The sequence below is a fragment of the Gymnoscopelus braueri genome, assembly GCF_963280865.1.
Source record: "Gymnoscopelus braueri genome assembly, chromosome: 10".
Taxonomy (NCBI): domain Eukaryota; kingdom Metazoa; phylum Chordata; class Actinopteri; order Myctophiformes; family Myctophidae; genus Gymnoscopelus; species Gymnoscopelus braueri.
The window spans coordinates 26,895,146-26,912,222 of NC_137611.1; the positions used below are offsets into that span (position 1 = coordinate 26,895,146).

Below are 17,077 nucleotides of genomic sequence, written 5' to 3' on the forward strand. Positions count from 1 at the left end.
CTCAATGCTGCACATTGGGGAGGAGGAGGGCGCGGGGGCACAGATCGGTGAACCAATGGGATCGGGCGGATTCTCTCTCCGGAGATTTTGAACCCGCCCCTCTAGACCAGATATCAGACGCGCTAGGGCAGCCTAGCTGGACAGTGACACACACACACACACACACACACACACCTTAGCTGTGCTGAACTGAAAGTGACTGGAGTTACGTTTTTTTTTATTATCCATTTTTGGAAATTGTGAATAGATTTTGAATCGTTGATAATACGAATCGTGATTCTTACATGAATCGATTTTTTCACACCCCTACAAGTCATACGTAATGGGCTAAACATGCCAGACGATCAGTATGGTCCTTTAACCACCAGAACTACAGGCTCATGTGAGAGCTTGTAGATATTTCACTAAATATATAGAGTGAAATATAGCCTAAACTAAATCTTATTTTACACAGACAAGTACAGTACAGTATGTACCAAGTCAAAATCTTGATCCTGTACTCCAGCCACTCATGATCTTTACCGAAGATGACGATAAGCAATTCATCTGAGAGACCAAGCTAAGAGCATATTAAATGAAACTGGCATAACTGAGTACATACTGCAATGACTTGAGAACACTATGCAAGGTTTTAGAGACGTATTCCACTGTGAAGTGACCCAGATAGACTGAACACACTCAACCAACCCCGAGGCTTGGTATCTCAAAGTGGAGGCTTTTACCAAAGCTATTCAGTCAGCCTTTGTCTCAGAAAGAAATATTAAAACTTTCATGCCTTCTTTTTATCAGTGAAAGAAGGGGCTTTTAGATGTGGTTTCACCAATGAGACTTTGACAGATACAACATTAAGGGCACAATGGCGTTAGAATTTACAGGGTTTCCTTTTTTTTTCCCCATCTGCCGTTTAAATGGGAAACCAGGAGGGATAAAGCTAAGCTAGCACAGAGAGAAGTCAGATGCTCAGATCACTTGTAGGGTCCCTCAACCAACTGAGCACTGTTCCTGACACAACTGCACTGTTAAGCTGCATGGTGGACAGACAGGATGCAAGATAACGTGCCATGGTGCCAGACCTTGCCATCTTCCTGAGATAAGTCCCTTAGAGCTGGCTTTCATCCGCCTGGTATCACAACACGTCATCCATAATCCTCTACTCTACTGTGCTCTCACAGTGTCCAATTACCTGCAACAACATCTGCATAGCCAGCAGCTGGTCTGCTCCCTACTGACACAGGAAGTATGAACAACATCAGGGCACCAGAAACAACTGCAGAGATAAGAGCATAAATAAGAACACTGCAGGACAGCTCTGGTCCCAGATCTTTAGGTGACTGAAAGGTACGCTATAAATCAAATGGTATGCCAACCAAAATAAATAAGTGTTCCATAACGTGTTCCATGAAGGCCACGGGCCGCGCCAGTTTGATAAAACAAAAGCGAACCACACCTACCAGGGGAGAAATTAAAGTTACCAAAATAAAAGTGCATTGTTCCAAAAACAATAAACACGTTTTCAGGAAAAAAAATAAAAGGCTCTTGAAGTACAAAGCATAAGCCTAGAGAGCCAATGGGAAATGAGTGTAGGTCACAAATGTATCATGCTGATATTAAAGAGGATTTGCTAGGACAATGTACATGAGCTGAACATGGTAGCTGCTACATTGTACACAAAACAATTGGATAATAAAAGGATAAAAGAGCTCATCCATTGGCCTCCACTGATTAACAGCAGTGTTTAAAAAAAAAAAAAAAATACAAAACCTTTTATTCTCATCAGTTCGTCCTTCACAAAAAAAATGGAAAAAAGAGGGGAGGTGATGTTATCGTAGAGAAATATGACTATGCAGGGAGAAAAAAAGTTTCATAATCATCGCCTGGTGGATTTAAAAGAATGATCAAAAGGACAGCGGCCAGCCGTTTATAAGGAGTTCTAAAATATAAGCATCAGCATTTTGGGTGAGGGATACTAAAAATATCACTTACTCAACAGGGATTGCAGGGCCAGGGGCAAAAGAGTAGGGCCAGAAATACAAGCTAGTGCCAAATATCCTTGAGGGAAAGCAACAGTCAAAAACCATGAGGATAGGCAATATTAGGCCCCCTCCATACAAAATATTTAAAAAAATGTATTAAAGGTGAAAAGAAGTAGCATTCCTCGCTTTTGGTACTTCAGATAAAAATAAAAGAAGTATTCGTTATCATGGCATACTGGGGACCGAATGTACTGCTAACAAGACCAATAGTAAGTGAACTGAAAGGCACAATGTAGTGGTCAGTGAAGCCTCATGGCGAACGTAATGAAGACAGACAGACACTGATTCATCACAACTAAATCTCACAGCAGACACAAATGCAGTATTAACAAAGCCTGTCCTGTCCAATCAAGATTCAGGTGTGCGTCTGTCACAATTTCACATGAGTACTTGCACACCCTCCTAAGTAAAACAGATATTCCCCTTTAGTTTTCACTTCAGGTGGTGGTGTGTTGTAAAGAACTTGCACCATATAATTGTTCTTTGTACAACAACAAAAATATGAATCTCAAAAACGGCAACAGGAACGTGGGCATAAATGTACATTTGAGAGAGTCTAGAAAAGTAACATACCTGTGGTCCGTGACCATCAGCTCTGGACATAATCCAAAAGTGCAGTGTGCCAAAGCCTCTCCTACCGTATGTTCAACAGACTTCCACAATAGCTCAGACACTATGTGCAACCATGTAAAATACATGCAGCCATATCTGACAGGAGCATGTCCTTCACTTGCCCCTGACTGCAGGATCAAAGGGACTTTAAGAGAGCTCAAAAAGTTAAACAGCAAAACTGCACTTTCACTCAGTCAATTTGTACCAATTTCTATTACCTTGAAGTCTGAAACCTAGCTCGATTCTGTCCCTGACTGGCCAAGGGGAAATTCACCACACACACCCATGTCATTTCAGGAGAAAAGTATGTTTATGATGCGTGTGGCGTGCTTGTGCGCCCGTGTATGTGTATTGTACACACACGCATTGATACTCAGTAAAATTCTGAATGCTAGCAAAATTACACAGTAAAAAAAACAAGTGTTAATTTAACAAATGGAGTTTCATACCAGCAGAGGTTTGCTTGAACTTCTCACTCTTCTTCTTCCTCCACTTCCAGGGCTTGAGGAGACGTCCCAGAGTGGCAAATTTGCTGCGACGTCGGATGGGAGGAGTGTGGGTACCCGGGACCAGGGACTCGGAGCGCATGGCAGCCAACCTCTCAACTTCCTCAGCTGTTAAGGAGACCAAAAACAAGGGCTGTCAAACTGTAGGTCAGGATGTAGAGGGAATGAAGTTGTGGTAGTCTTGCAGGAGAATGAACAACAGGGAATCAGACACCTTTGCTTGGCCACAAAATAAATTAAAGAAAAAAGGAAGCAAGCAGTCTCTTCCAGATTACAAGTCTAAGTCTGAAGTGGGTCTGTGTATCTGAATCTGAGCTGTGGGAGGCTAGATCACACGGATTGGTTTGTGCTAGTTTGGCAGGTATCTCTTTACAGACTGCTAAGCCTAATTATACTCTGTAGTATGATGTGTCGCTTGGCGACAAGAAAGACCATTTTGTGGGTAAGTGACCGTCGTGTGATGGACTATATAAATTAAGCTTTAAGCACCTTGTTTGGGCAGAATCTTCCTCCACTTCCTAAATATTCACCAAGTAGGGTTGCAAAGTTAATTGAACATTGTTAATGATTGTGATTCACACTTAGGTAATCATGAAACTTACTTGGCAATTTATTTTAAACACCTTATTTGGTCAGCTATTGCACTTTGCCCTCATCCCCTCACCTTTATACAAACGGTTAATAAGCAGAACACTGTACAACCCATCTCTCCACATCAGGCTCACAAGAGGCACAACATCAGAGGTCCTTCAGACTAATTGACCACAGATGTGATTAGAATATTAAGTAAAATAGGGATTATTATTCTAGCCATTACATGCAGCCCTACCACCAAGCACAGCTTTTTAACCTTATACACATGCTTATGACATCAAAAGCAAAGTGTCACATATTTTTTTGTGCAATCATTAAATGAAGGTGTGAATGTATTCACTACATAACAGATGCCGTCATCTATAAGTGCTCCCCCTCGAATAACACACAAAACACAAATTCATCTGTTATCTCACAGTGACACAATTAGTCCATTTGATCAGAACATTTTAGAATTGCTTGAGGATTTATTAAGTCAGGAGGGATGATCATAAGAGGCAATTAAACTGGAGACTTTGATTCAAACAGAAATACTAGCTCACAAACATCACTTTAGAGGAAGTGCATGAATAGGGCCAGCAGCAGTCTTCAGAAATTGGACATGTTTCTCTCGTAATGTTCTCACCGACTGAAGTACGTTATTAGCACAACATTAACCTCTTTGCTACAGCATAAATCCAAGACAGCACAGAAATAACAATCCAAGGCTTTCCCGCTAAACAGGCCTACATCACAGCATATGTCCTGATAGTGTCACCTGGTATCCTGGCCGGAAAAGGGGAAATGTGTAACAAATGGGAGAAGATGGCAAAAGTGACCACATCTGCCCTATGGATTTGAGTGAAAATCCTTCTCTGCCAGCCAACCACAACAAAGATATAATTGCTGCAATGCTACATCAAAATAAGTAAAAAGGGAAGGGGGGGGGGGGGGGGGGGGTTAAGGTAGGGAACATTCCATCTTTTTTTCTTCTTTAAAAAAAAAAAATATATAGACATGTTGGCTCCTTAGTGCACTGCAAATCTCTGTATACATACACAGCACTACTTCATGAGCTATGGTGACACAAAGCTTACATTCCAAGCAGCCCTTCTCAAAAGCAGCCTGTCAAAATCTGTCAGAATATAAATTGCATTGACAATTGTCAAAACATTTGTACAATGAACAGGAGCTGTGTGGGAAATATTCAGTCATGATACTAGGTTTCATGCATCATGCCACTGATGTCAGTAAAATAGTGGTAGCCTATACAAGCAGTAGGCCTATACTTTCCATAATAAACCTACAGCCCCATTGGCTATAGCTGTTGTTCAATTACAATCACCTGTTGTTTGGTGACCAAGATGGCTGGGAGGTGATGTAATGATCCTTGGAAAAAAAGGCTGAAATATTCTTAAAATGGAGTTCATATTATGAGAATGTTAGTTAAATGCCATTTAAATAGCATGTTCATCTTTATTACCCACATTTAGCCTACTCCAGGACCCGATAACGGAATGTAACTGAAACCACGCCATTCCCCTTTCAGAGCAAATTAGTCTACAATACGATATTTGTATCCTGTTTTTCTCGCAGAATAGTGCGAATACGAAAGCTTTGTCATATTGGTGTCGTTTATTTTCAGCAGGCAATCAATCCAATGTAGGCTATCGCTCTACGGAATTCCTTCAGTGTGGTGGCTGTGTACAGACATACAGTATAGGCCAGCCTACAACCTGGTGTGGTGTGTATTTGCATTTATTGTCTTAATATTCACACATGACCACCAGATGAGATGAATCCATAAAGAACGACAGGTAATGCACGATCCTACCGCGCAAAGACTGATCGTCAAATGTGCACAATATCATTGCAGTCAGACGCAATGAATGTGAAGCGTATCATGAATAGCAGTAGCCAGCCCACACGGAAACAGGATAGGTGGGCACTGGGGACATCTGGGCACCTTGATGTAAAATTGTCTATTTTGTCCAAAATGTTAAAAAATATATATATATTTGAAAAAAGATCTTAAGTAAAGTAAAGTATACATGATTAGAACATGCTTAAACATTCGACAATTAAGGTCTAATATTTCTACACTTGGTACAAATTGTTACAAAACCTGTACATCCAGTCATTTTGGGGCATAAACAAGAAGTTGAAGGATAAAATCAAGTCCGATAGTGATGTACCGTGCATGTTCACATCATGCACACTTTACATTACTCAAGGCCATTTTTCAAATATTTTATTTTTCAACATTTTGGACAAAAAAGGCCAATTTTACATCGAGATGCCCAGATGTCCCTAGTGCCCACCTATCCTGTATCCGCCTACACTGCAGGTCTATATGGGCCAAACCACAGTAGGATGGATGCAGCCTGTGGAGATCTTACTCACCATCCTGTGTATCGTTCCCGCGGCTGCAGTTGCTGCAAATGTGCTTGATCTCTTTCCCGATGTGACAGTGGATCGTAAACGGCATGTTATTATTGTGGTGCTGGCGCTTGCTTTGTGGCTTCTTCTTGTTGCTGCTGCTGCTGCTGAGAGACATCATTTTGACCAGGCTGAACGCTTTCTTCTTGGGTTTCTTCTCCACCGCCACGGGCGTGTTGTTGTGTAATTCCCTACACCCAGTTGTTGTAAACCACGGAGTCCCGTGCATGATGGTGGGCGCGGGATCCACCGGCGGGGGGTAACTGGCCGTCTTGTACATGATGATGGATGGACCAAAATCGCTGAAAAACAGGCTTCAAAACGGCTCTGTAGAAACCAATGGCGTCACTTTATCCATTCTTTTTTTTTAACAGTCTGTGGGATGGACACACCACGCGAAAACGGACGCGGTCTGCTCTGCGGTGCGCACAAAACACACTCACACATACATACACACACACGCACCACGGTGATGACGAGCGAGCTTCTTCGAGATTTCAAGGGGCCATCAATTGATTCCTACCTGATTTAGCCAGCTTCCACCATTTCTTCACACCCATCTATTTATTCCCACACTCGCACCTGAGATTCCAATGGCTAGACTAGCGGCAGGCTGTGCATGGTGTGGTGGAGTGAGCAGCAGCAGCAGTGATGATAGAATGTGTGACTGTTTGAATAGTAATGATGACTGGACCACCTCCTCTCTCCCACTTCTCAAACCTGCAGTCTAATCCGCGATTAGTGCTCCAAACGCAGAGCGCGTGTGATTGGCTGAACCGTGCGCTCCTCCAGAATGGCCAATGCACGGTCGACTTCCAATGAGTTGTTAATTTTGGCCTGCTTGGTTTATTGTAGGCTAATACACTCCACACCAGATTCTTTGGCATAAAATGCAGCATTCTCCTGAACGTTGTATATTTTACATAGCCTTGGATGATCAAGACCGTCATATATGTATTTTATCGAGTATGACTCGCGCTTCGGAGTCTTTGTGCAATGTATTAGTCCATATTTGTCAATAAATAAGTGTTTGAATCCCGTCTGTGTCGGATTCTGTCGGAAATTCCCTCTATTCCTCAATGGGTGGTAGCCTACTGATGGGGCGCATCCGGTGAAAGCCGAAATTACACTCAATGTAAACAGGAAGTAAACGAGGAGGGGAATGGCGTTCGGCCACAGACGGGATTAAAACACATATCTATTGAAAAATATGGACTAATACATTGCACAAAGACTCCGAAGGACGAGTTAACATTTGGGGCAACCGGGTAAGCACCGTATATTTTTCATTTGTACATGCTCGGAGAAATACGGGCTTTACTGGTGAACATACTGGTGAATGTAAGGCAGTGGGGTTGGGGTGCATGCCTTTGATATTCTCCAAATGAGCTGCAGTTTATTCCAGTGACATGAAAGCTCCCTCTGCCCCTTTACTCCACGTCTCCACCACATACAGACAGTGGAGTAAATCAGTACAAATCCATGTATGACAAAGTAGCCTAGAAGTGAACTGATGAACACAGGGCTAAAACTAAAAGTTGCTTTGGTTAAATCAAAGGGAACATCTGGCCAGGCCTGTGTGTGCATGAGAGAAAAGTAGCCTAACCTATGGAAAGAAAATAACTGTAAAAGCACTTAAATGATGGAAACAAAAGTTCATATTGGTATTAGCCACAAAATATTATGATCTACACATGCTACAAATTAAGATGCAAAATAGTGAATTCCTTCCTTTCTTCAGATGATTTCTACAAGTGGAATAAGTTTAAAACTAAGATGCAAGTTGCAGCACAGGCAGCATAGCTTTGTAAATGTAAGCATTATCTACAGATGTTGATGTTTGGCATCCAAGCATTTGCCCACATCACTTGCTGCTGCATTCTGTCTGTTGCTACAGTTGGTTGTCTGTGTGTGTATACTAGTGGTGCTTAATTGGCCTAACCTATTGCATCCAAGCCTGCCATCACAAGTTTCACAATTCTTGATCTCTTCTCATTGAAGTTGAATATACATTCTCTCTCTCTCTCTCTCTCTCTCTCTCTCTCTCTCTCTCTCTCTCTCTCTCTCTCTCTCTCTCTCTCTCTCTCTCTCACACACACACACACACACACACACACACACACACACACACACACACACACACACACACACACACACACACACACACTATGCGCGTGCGTGGGTGAAGGGAGAGGCATGTGGAGATTAGGACACAAATTGGAAAGGAAATTAACAAGATGGCAAAATGTGATAGTTTTACCCTCTTCTTTATTCTATTTTGCTGTGGGCCATTGTGGATAATTATGCAATTATAATCTGGGAGGAACCTATTTTTTTTGTTATGGTATGATGATATAAAAAAAGAAAACTTGACATCCATTAGCCCAGTCAGTGGTTTGAGAACCACTGGGCTATCATGGAACGTATCCGTTTTCAGATCCGTGCCCATGCTACCATCTAGTGGTCACTCTGTATAACAAAGAATGATGCCACTGAGTTATGTGCGTGCAGCGCCAGATCAACATCGTGCGTAAAGACGTAAGAGAGCGTATGTAATGCAGCCGTTACCCTGAAGAGAAGTCGGGGAGACGTGGCTTCCATATTTCTACACTCGTTTCCCATCGCTTCCATTGGTCTTAATGGGACACATTCTTTAATCCTCAAAAATGACATTTCTATTATGCCAACGATGAGCAGCAAGACTGTTTCAGATGATGGTGGGTGCACTGCTTTGCGTCATGTTGGGTTATCATGTATAATCGAAGGTTTTAAAAAGACCACTGTTTTATGTTCAACCCAACTTATATTTTGCCACTGCAACATTATTATTAAATATTGTTTTGTTTCAGACAGGATTTATGTATTTATTTATTTATTATTATTATTATTATTATTATTATTATTATTATTTTGTTTTAATATAATAATATTGACTTATAATAGGCTCGCATCTTCTCCCCCTCTCCTCTCTGCGCCTCATCGTTCCGCCCCTGGAGCTTGTGTCTGCAGCTTTGTGGGAGATAGTGAAGAAGGGAGCAGTGATGTACTATGGCATACTGGAGGAGTTTGTTAGCACTGTGTTGGAAACAGTCCCCGACATGTTGACGTACAGGGAGGGAGTCCAACTTGCTATGGGCCTGCCTGCATGGGTAAGCCTTTATGATGAGCAGGTGGCACAATAGTCCATTAGGCTATATCAGAAAACTCTGAACATACAGTGGCCCATCGTAGTGAAGCATTTTCTGCAATTTTCCATATGATATGATCTTTGCTTGTGAGCAGACCACATTCTATATAGTTAGTGTTATGGAGAATGCTTAGATGTCAACTTAATATATGATAATCTCTCATGAGTCATTAGTAATCATTTCCACCAGTGATCAAGTGGTTATATCCAGCACTGGAGGGTTAGGGTTAACCCTGGCCTAACCCTAAAGTGAGATGTTGTCAAACTGTGACAACATCTGATATAGGGTCGTCTTTTCCACTTCACTACACTGACGTCACTATAGAGCCTTGGTATACGTCACATTAATGCTAAGACCAGTGGTTCTAAAACCTTTTAATTTCAAGGACCCCATAACTCCGAGAGTGGAGAGAGGAATTTGACCTGTTTATAATTGTGTCAACAGGTGGTGCTGGAGTTGTGCAGAACTGATGAATTAGCCAGTCCACACACCATCCAGCCTCATTTGACCAGAATAAAAACCCACATCACAAAGACGAATAAAGAGGTCAAAGTCCCTGGTGAATTCTCACAACTACACGCTTTACTACAGTTAAACATTCAGTGTTGCACTCTGAGTTAAATCAACCCAGGGGGTTTATACTCATAAATCATTTAAATTCACTGATGTGATATTAATTTCTGCTTTGTTTGTTTGTTTTTTAAGAGATCTGATTTAGAGGTCCAGACATCGATGACCAACTTCTTTCAGCTTGTTAACTCTCTTGTAGATGATCCATCCCAAAGAGATACTTTTTATCCGGTCAGTATGATAAAGTTTTGATATTATTGATTAAGATACAGTAGTACAATGATTGAAAAGCTGTGCTGCTTATATGATGCTAATATTTTTTAATATTTGAATCATGTTCAACTAATCAAATAGCAACAGCTAACAATAACATTAACTTGTTCAGGTATTTTCTTTGTTATTGTACATTTTTACACCTCAGGCATTTATCCTTTTCATTGACTGCACCTGTCACTTTCTTGCTCAAGGGCACTTTGATGGCATAGCTTTTGCAGTTTTTCTTCTTTATTTCTTTTTAACTTATCAGACAATATCTAACCTCTAGCACACCTGTCTGATTTCACTCACATAGACTGATGGCCCTATTATAGCTCTTGTACAAAAGCTATCTCAGGATGCGACCTGAACATTGCTTATGAAATTAAGGGTATTGAGAGCAGGCTTTACGTCTTTATACTTTGTTGCCTGAATAGCCCAGCACCTTATGTTAATGTGCACATCGTCGCTGTCGGGTGGAAACCCGGTATGTCCAAAGCTGTTACTTTTCAGGAAATGTTAAAAAAATAACCCGTGTTCCAAAGGATCCAATGTAGTTAGTCACAAGCTCTAGTTTCATTGCTTAAATATTATATAAACCCCACAGGCAGAATGAACCACTTTCACTTTCAAATTTGTCAAAAGTTGCTAAAATAGCAGATCTACAAGTTCACAATGCATCACGCATGCGACGCATTGTGAGCTTGTAGGTCGGCTATCTTTGCTACTTTTGTGGTCCGAATTTATTGACAGGATAGCCCCTTGAGATGCAGTATCTAATTGTAGAGGGGGTCCATACATGTAAGTAAAACATTACATACAATACAAATACACAATACACACAATGTGTGATACTGTACGATAAAGTAGGGCATTCATTTAAGAAAAAAAAAAATGAAATATGGAGTTTCTGCCCGACAGCAACGATATGAGTTTGACGTTATAAGAGCTCTATTACTTTACTCGTGGAATGGAATGTTTGCCTTTCTCTTTGTTCCTCCTTAGAACATTTTCCCAACAGTGTTTGGTCCCAAATATGACTCAGCCCTGCAGGCTCTAATGATGAAATTCCTCTCCAGTCTGCAGAAGCTGAAGCCTGTTCCAAACCTTGAACAGGTAGGTTCCACTGTGCCAGAACTCACACAACTTGTAGATTGTGTATTTTGCAATTGTGTATTGCAGAGATTTGGTGTAGAGGGGGAAAAAGGAGGGTGCAACGTACTACAGACCCCTGGTGGACCCGGTCAACAAATATTGTGTTAATTAACCAGATTAAGACCTGAGTACCGACTCTACAAATGCTTTCTAAAGTTCTCAAACTTTTTTCAAACACTTTCGAGATTTTTCACAAATGTTCAAAAATTGCAGATGTACAATCTCGCAGCTGTGAGCTTGTACATCTGCTATTTTTGAATAGCCAAATCTAAAATGACACGGATGCTTTCCTGGTTTTAATGGTTAAGAAGGCAGGCTCTATTTCTGATGAAGAAATAGATTTCTTAATAAAGATGCATGTGTAACTGTAAAGAGTATATTAACCTACGTTAAGAGGATTCTAATCCTGGGCCTAGTTGGGAGTGTTTCATATTTATTAAACTGAATGAATCAGTCAAGTAGTTTCCTACTGAATGAATTAGAGGTTGCCGACGGTAGTCATCAAATTAGCATCAAAATGGAAAATCTCCTTATTTTGTTAGAGAATTTAACACTTCTGTTGAACATTACTGCATATTATGCCTTGCCCTGATCACTGCAGCTCAAATCAATAAATTGTTCCTTGAGAACCAGGGTTCAAATGACACTATTTCTGTGAGGACTCATGTGTGGTGTGACCCAAACGCACAGCAAGGAGGAGGCAAATAGAGGGCTAAAGCCCACACGGGCGACTTTATAAAACACAAGTTAATCAACGAGGGGGGGAAGAGGGGTGTGGGCTCCGCTGGCTGCCCCGACTCGGGGATCCCGGGTACTGGAGGGGAGAGGAGAAGCAGTGTCAGTGACAAATTCACAAGGGAAAAACAGTTTGCTGCAACTGCGTAAAATTGAACAGGCTAGCTCTACAACACTGGAATCTAAGAAGGCTGGCTATACTTTACCAAACGTAAGACTGGTTAAGATCTGGCCCGAGTAGCATGCAGGCCAGGGAGGTGAGGAGATTGGGAACGGGAGGCAGGTGTGCTGAGAATGTCCTGTGGCGCCCTCTTGGGGCGCTGAAGAGCGCAGAGAGGCCACAGCACAAGGATGTGGAAGGGAAGAGGGGCGAGACGTAACAGGACCCCCCTCCAAGGGTCGCCACCTGGCGACTGGCGGGGAACGTCGGGGTGAGCCCGACGCCGACCCCTCAGCCGGGGAGGAACCAGGGCAGGGGAACATTCGGCTTGGGCGGAGGTCGGTGCGGGCCGAAGGCAGCAGACCTGGCAGGCGGCGCTCCAGCTGAGAATGCGCCCAGAACTCCAGCAGACGTGGGGGGTGTGAAGCTCCAACCAGGGTCTGCCCAGGATGAACGGGGCATCCGCGGAGTGAATGACCTAAGAGGGCAGATGCCCTCCGCGTGATCTCCCGAGACAGTGAGGGTGAGGGGCTGGGTCCGGTGTGTGATGGGACCCATGGTGTGACCATTCATAGCGATGGCAGAGAGAGGCCTCTTCAGAGCAGAGACAGGGAGTCCCACCTTCAGAGCATACTGGAGGTCAACAAAGCTCTCATCTTGGGGCGCTGAAAAGTGCAGAGAGGCCACAGCACAAGGATGTGGAGGGGACGAGGGGCTAGACGTAACAATTTTGTTGTATAGTCAATATACAGGGCTAGTTTGATAGAGCTGTATCATACTGTAACTATAGCATTACATGAGAAATATCAGTTATTCTTATCAGTGAACTACACATTGTAGAATCTTGCATATTAGAATCCCTTTAGCGAAGTAAGTTAACCACTTAAACCCTATTCTGGGGTAAACATTTGGCAGAAATAGCAGATCTACAAGCTCACAGCAAGTCACAATGCAACATGCCGTGAGCTTGAAGATTGGCTATTTTCGGTGAAGATATTTAGTGCAGCGTGAAAACAGGAGGGGGCTTAGTATAGAGCCCTTGGGAATCAGGCTAATTAAGTATAGGGTGTAAGTGGTTAAAATACCAGGCCAGAAATTATTTAAAATATGGGATATGCACGCATTCCCTAAAACATGTATATGTCCTACTTGTTAAGAGTTTTAAGTGCTGAAATGCAGGAATGGTTTACTGACTTGCTGGAATCAATTATATTACAGATATAGTGAAATAATATTCTAATACTCCAACCCCCCCATTTGTAACAGCCCTTATGTAGTAAGAACGGCAAAGGCACAGTGTGATAAAAGTAGACTGGATACTGTAGTTGAAAAGACATTGCATGGTCAAATTAACAATACAACTTAAAGCTCATGCCTGCAGATCTGATTTAACGATGTGTTCTGTTCACAGACAGCTGATTGGTTCAGTCTCTCCCCCTCTATCCTGAAGGAGTGTGTGGAGTTCATGAACCAGCCACAGCCATTGAATACACTTATTCAGCATCACAAATGTCATGGGCATGAGGTCCTTAAAGGTACTACTGTGTTGGCGTTTTCACTCAGTTATTACTAGAGCCTGACATATAAATCGGTCTGGCCGATATATCGGCCATTTTTGTTTTTTTACAACATCGTTATTGGTCATTTTGCAGGCGATGCTTCCTGGCTTTTAACCACCCTCAACTGGGCATCCCTATTTTGGGCATGTCATAATATGTGAAATTTTCTTTATGTTTTACAAAATGTTCCATAATAGCAGATCTACAAACACTGACCTTGTAGTTTGGCTTTTACATTTTCGAATAGGGCTTAAAGGGATAGTTCACCCAAAAATTTTCTTTTTTTCTATCGATTAGTCACCTCATGGAGACTTGAATTCATGGATATTTTTTAGTTTGTCGCATTCCTAAGCCAATAATTTGATTGCGAAGGCAGCGGTTCCGGTAGGAGACACAAAGGAGACTCCGTCATCAAATGATTGGCTTAGGAATGCGACAAGGACTCAGGCTGTAGTTATTACCTCTCTTCTTAGTTATCTGTTTCTCAAATTGTTGAAAAAGGTTGAAATGATTTGTATTCAATTATTCCAGGGTTGTCAACATCTGGTGAAGACTGCATCCTTTCCAGCCTGTCTTATTACTTTCAGAAGGCGGACACTAGCACAAGAAACACACCTGCCAATTCTGGATCCATGCCTGCCCCTGAAGGTTGGCAGAACCATGTCTCAATTGGCAACGATTTCAAAACAGTTGAGAAATCGCATAACAGTTGAGAAATCGCATGAGACCACATGGGATGTGGTTGGAGGTGAAGAGAGGCATGTTGATTATTTATCTGAAGATCGAGGTCATTCTGTTGAAGCAGAGCGTCAACGTGATCAGAATGATTCTAGTGATATTGAATCAGACAAAACATGTTTTTGCTTTTCACCGACTGTCAGTGGAGCAGCATCTGAAAGCTTTAAGTGTCATGTTTGTAGCCAGGGTTTTATCTCCTTAACTCCTAAACTTAAGAGGAATCAGATGGCTGAGGGATGTTGCCTGATGAACGGCGTGGGTAAAAAACAAGAGCACTCAGACATAAAGCAGTCTACCAGCCAAAGTAGCCTTTTTGAGAAAACAGATTTGCATCCTAAAGCACAGACTGAGACCATCATATTAATGAGAACTGAGAGAGACCCTCCTTTGTTGGCAAGCACTGCAACCCATGAGTCATCAATGATTGCAAACTTAGAGCAGTTGTATGGACATGACAGTCTAATTTGTCGTGGCTGTGGCAAGACCTTCACTTACCCGAAGAGCTTTGACAAACACCAGAAGTCATGTGTTGTCATGAATAAAAGAAATAGACGGACAGATCTAAAGAGTTCTGCAGCCTTAATTCAAGATCCCGAATCCCTGCCTCTTGATAAGGACAAAGGGTGTTGTTCACCCACTGAAAAAGTCAATCCATTACCCGAGCTTTCATTATCTGCTGAGCCAACAGAGGAGCCAATGTATAAAAGAAGCAGCCGTGCCAAAACATGCTCTATATGCGGGGAGATCTTTACTAGTTGCCATGACTTGACAAAGCATATGAGATATCACACCGATCAGAGCCCTTACTTGTGTTCTTGTGGGAAAGACTTTGATCATTATGAAGACCTGGAAAATGACAAACAAAAACAGACTATGCAGAGGAGAAATCCTCGGGCAGCTCATCTAAAAGGAATCAACGGCGAGCCTTCTCGTCAAGCTCTTCATCCCAAGCCTTGTCAGACTCTGATGCAGGTGCCGACTCAGTGCAGTCTTCCAAATTGTCACTTATTTGTCCAGAGTGTAGCCTGGGTTTTACTTATTCTAAGAGTTTTGAAAAGCACCAGAGTAAATGTTCTCAAAGAACCGGTCGAAGAAGGACGCGAGCGGACCCAAACCATTTAGTCATTCTCGCGTGTAATTTCCAGTCAACGGATCAACCTCACGAGAAGCACCTAGGGGAGAATGGAAGGCCTGAAATGACGGACGGTAAAGTTGCACTCACATCCTCTCACAGAGGACCACCAAAGAAACCCCGGTGTCATCATGTGCACCATGTGTGAAAATAACTTTTTGCAAATTGTCGACATGAAAAAACACTACTCGCAATCACACCAAGTAAGAGGCCCATACCCCTGCCCGCTGTGTAAGAGAACCTTCGTGAGGCTGTGTGAACTGGTTCGACACCACCAAAAAAAGAAACTGTACCAGTGCTCCTCTTGTACGAAGTGTTTCACAAAGCTCACACTGCTGAATATACACGAGAAAGCTCACGCCGCAAAATTGCTCTTACCGCCTGTTTCGCTGCACATCTGCGAAACATGCAGGAAGAGCTTCAAGTCTTTGGCCCATCTAATTTTGCATCGGAAGAGGCACAGAGACCGGCAGCCCTGCATTTGCTCCTATTGTGGTAAACAGTTCAGCACAAAAGATTGCCTGAGAGCACACATGGTGAGACACACAGGTGGGTACCCTTGTCCAACATGTGGGAAGAAGTTAAATCAGAGGACATACCTCAAATGGCATCCATATAAACACTCTGGGCAAAATCCATATCTCTGTGATACGTGTGGGAAGGGCTGGCCAAGTGCAGCTCAACTCAGGCTACACATGGTTCAGCATGCAGAAGAGCGGCCATTCAAGTGTGAAGACTGTGCTGTGTGTTACAAAAGACATTCCCATTTGGTGGCTCACCGTCGAGCCAAGCACATCAGGGTGCGGCCCTTTGTGTGTGAAGTTTGCAGCAAAGCCTTTAGGTTAAATAGTGAACTGAAGAAACACTTGATGGTCCATACAGGGGAAAGGCCATTTATCTGTCCTAGATGTGGCAAGACGTTTGCAAGAAAATCTCGCCTTCGGGAGCACAGAGAAAAAGAATGTCTGTAACATAAGCCCACGTGACGTCCTTTGTGCTGTCGTACTGTATGGTATAAAAACTATCCTCACAAAACATGCTTTAAAAATTGGAATCTTTGGTGTCAATTTAAAACACGAGGTGCACTGCTAGATTGCAGTTCACTTTATTGTGACATCCATTCCAGGGTTCATGTGCTTTTAAGATCTGAGTTGCATGCAGCCTGCATATCACCCCCCTTCTCTGCCCTCTACTGTCCATAAAACAGACATTTCTTATCTTGAAAATGAACATAAAATATACAATAAATTCCCCCCAGAATGTAATCCAATGGTCTTTAAATGGACTGTGGGGAGAACAATAGTGTATCCATGTGCTGTTGTAAATATGTGTTATTCCACCAGAGGGCAATAGTGCTCCGTGGGAGAAGCTCAACCAAACATTTCTTCCCCACCAACATAAACTCTCAATTTTTGTCTTTCA

At 42.5% G+C, this 17,077-nt stretch overlaps 3 protein-coding genes across 4 annotated transcripts in view; 2 read left to right on the plus strand and 1 right to left on the minus strand.

Annotated features, from left to right (window-relative positions):
* Positions 1 to 6,443, minus strand: part of LOC308094411 (phosphatase and actin regulator 1-like) — a gene marked incomplete at its 5' end in the record, with an annotated part of 40,135 nt that extends 33,692 nt beyond the window's left edge. The window contains 2 exons of the mRNA XM_080441056.1: positions 3,095 to 3,259; positions 6,128 to 6,443. Of these exons, the coding sequence (XP_080297182.1) occupies positions 3,095 to 3,259; positions 6,128 to 6,443 (481 nt within the window). The remainder of the gene's footprint in view (positions 1 to 3,094; positions 3,260 to 6,127) is intronic.
* The window catches only part of ripk1l (receptor (TNFRSF)-interacting serine-threonine kinase 1, like), a 733,201-nt gene that overhangs the window by 154,655 nt on the left and 561,469 nt on the right, over positions 1 to 17,077 (plus strand). The gene's annotated exons all lie outside the window — the stretch shown is intronic.
* LOC308093482 (uncharacterized protein) lies at positions 15,829 to 16,626 on the plus strand (the record flags this gene model as incomplete). The annotated part of the gene is made up of 1 exon (XM_080439820.1): positions 15,829 to 16,626. One exon carries the CDS (start codon positions 15,829 to 15,831, stop codon positions 16,624 to 16,626), a length of 798 nt encoding a protein of 265 aa, XP_080295946.1.